At 37.9% G+C, this 2035-nt stretch overlaps 1 protein-coding gene across 1 annotated transcript; it reads right to left on the reverse strand.

The window, feature by feature from the left end:
• Positions 1 to 775: 775 nt before the first annotated feature.
• On the reverse strand, positions 776 to 1631 carry LOC118944400 (intestinal mucin-like protein). The gene is made up of 2 exons (XM_036963263.2): positions 1474 to 1631; positions 776 to 1160 (listed from the first exon to the last, which is right to left on the reverse strand). Exons 1-2 carry the CDS (start codon positions 1614 to 1616, stop codon positions 953 to 955), a joined length of 351 nt encoding a protein of 116 aa, XP_036819158.2. The 5' UTR covers positions 1617 to 1631; the 3' UTR covers positions 776 to 952.
• Positions 1632 to 2035: the final 404 nt, after the last annotated feature.

A 2035-nucleotide genomic window follows, 5' to 3' on the forward strand; every position in this document is an offset into this window, starting at 1 on the left:
TGTTTTATATAATCACACATGCCCCATGTATTTCCCTTTGTTTTATATAATCACACATGGCCCATGGGTTCCCCTTTGTTTTATATAATCACACATGCCCATGTATTTCCCTTTGTTTTATATAATCACACAAGCCCCATGTATTTCCATTTGTTTTATATAATCACACAAGCCCCATGTATTTCCATTTGTTTTATATAATCACACAAGCCCCATGTATTTCCCTTTGTTTTATATAATCACACAAGCCCCATGTATTTCCCTTTGCATTTTGTCCATTTTGTACTTTGTTCACTTGGTACAGTTAAAATGAAATTATCTGATTTTCATTTTCGGTGAAGCCGAAGGACAATTATTGCCCGGACAATACAGTTTCTATTTTGTATACTATTTTGTATAGTATTTAATATGATAGATGAGTTAGGACAAATATTTGATTACTTTATTTGTCCATCAAAGTGGAAAATGTGTCTTTAGTACTGTATAGGGAGGAGCACAGTGTCAGGCTCAGTGCTGCCCCTGGAGATATGTAGATGTTAACTAAGTGTGTTGCTCAAGAACAACAGTAGGAAGTGGTGCCAGGGATCTGAAACCAGCAACCTTCTGATTACTGATCCGTTTCTCTAACCTAACACCATCTCAAATTGAAATAAGTGTTTGACACTTTGAATTGTGGCTGTTTATCTGGAAGAGGATAGGCCATTGTTGAACTGGGTGTCTGCAATCAAATATTTCTCAATAGAGTATCAAAAGGAACGAAAACAAGAACACGGTATATATGCACAGCCTATTGCCAACTTTATTTAATTGTTTTGAATGGCTAAAATAAAATAAAAATTGAATAAGAAGCTGAAATGATTTCTCCTACTTTTAGCAGATTACTTTGCAGGAACGTGTTGAACATAAATAGAAAACTAATCTAAGCAGTAAAGGGATGGTAGTGGAGAGTCATTCATCTTCTCCTGCGTCGTGACCTTGTGACCTGGGTTTCCTCCGGGGTCACGCACTCTGTCCTCTGGCAGCCACATTTATTGATGTGAATGTAGGGGTGGTTGAACTTTGACCCGTCTGGGCAGATCATCTCCACTTCCTTCTTGGTGGTGGATTCTTCCCGACAGCAGGTACAAGAGCGCTCCATCATGTTGGCCTCAAGAGAATACCTGAAAACAGAAAGGAGAGATGATGTCATTATGTGGAAGTAATGATTGTAGCAGTTGTAATTATATAACATTGGCTGCGTTTACACAGGCTACCTAATTCTGATCTTTTGACCAATCAGATGAGCTCTTTTGCCAATAATTGGGAAAAATATCAGAATTGGGCTGCCTTTGTAAACACAGCAATTGTAACATAACATATTACTGAAAATATAATTTGTAGTTTGCATTTAGACAGGCAGCCGAATTCTGTTTAATTGGGAGGAATAATGTGTTAGTGTTCCTGAAATATTTCAGGAATGATCAAAATACTCACATGGCGTAGGTGACACAGGATCCACTGCATGTTGTCACTTCCACCGTGTTTGCAGACTTGCAGCCATTGCTGTCCAGGTACACTTTGCTCTTTGTCACGTTGCATGGCTTAGTTATTGGAATACCTGCACACAAAAGTGACATTTTCAAATGAATTAACGTTAATCATCCTGAGGACCATGGCAATAGCTAAAACACTTTCCCCAATGCCTGATAAAGGGCAAGAATGATTTACAAATGTCTATCAAAAAGGATGGTGTTAAAAAGACACTCACAGCCATGGCAGCAACCATCTGGAGCAATGACTTCAGTTCCCTTAAAAACAAGAAAATGGAAGAAAAAACAAGAACATTTTTAAGTCACTGACATTTACCAAACTGTCTCCACATATTTTTCAGTGCAGTGTTCTTGTATTGTTCACTTTAAGCAACAGGTGTCAATAACCTCACATAAATACACAGTTGGCATACTATATTAAGCAACAGGCCTTGGTCTGAGTGACTGGGCATGTTTAAACTTCATTTCACGAATATGATTTTGCACATTGTCCAGTTGTTTTTAAA

This window comes from Oncorhynchus mykiss, chromosome 26 (assembly GCF_057628025.1).
Source record: "Oncorhynchus mykiss isolate SJ-2025 chromosome 26, ASM5762802v1, whole genome shotgun sequence".
NCBI lineage: Eukaryota > Metazoa > Chordata > Actinopteri > Salmoniformes > Salmonidae > Oncorhynchus > Oncorhynchus mykiss.

What these genes read in the sequence shown, in the direction of transcription:
- LOC118944400 (XM_036963263.2), bottom strand. Translation starts at nt 1,616, where the DNA reads ATGTCACTTTTGTGTGCAGGTATTCCAATAACTAAGCCATGCAACGTG. An exon ending in TCCTGTGTCACCTACGCCAT is followed by an intron (nt 1,161 to 1,473) that starts GTGAGTATTTTG and finishes TTCTGTTTTCAG; the next exon opens with GTATTCTCTTGAGGCCAACA.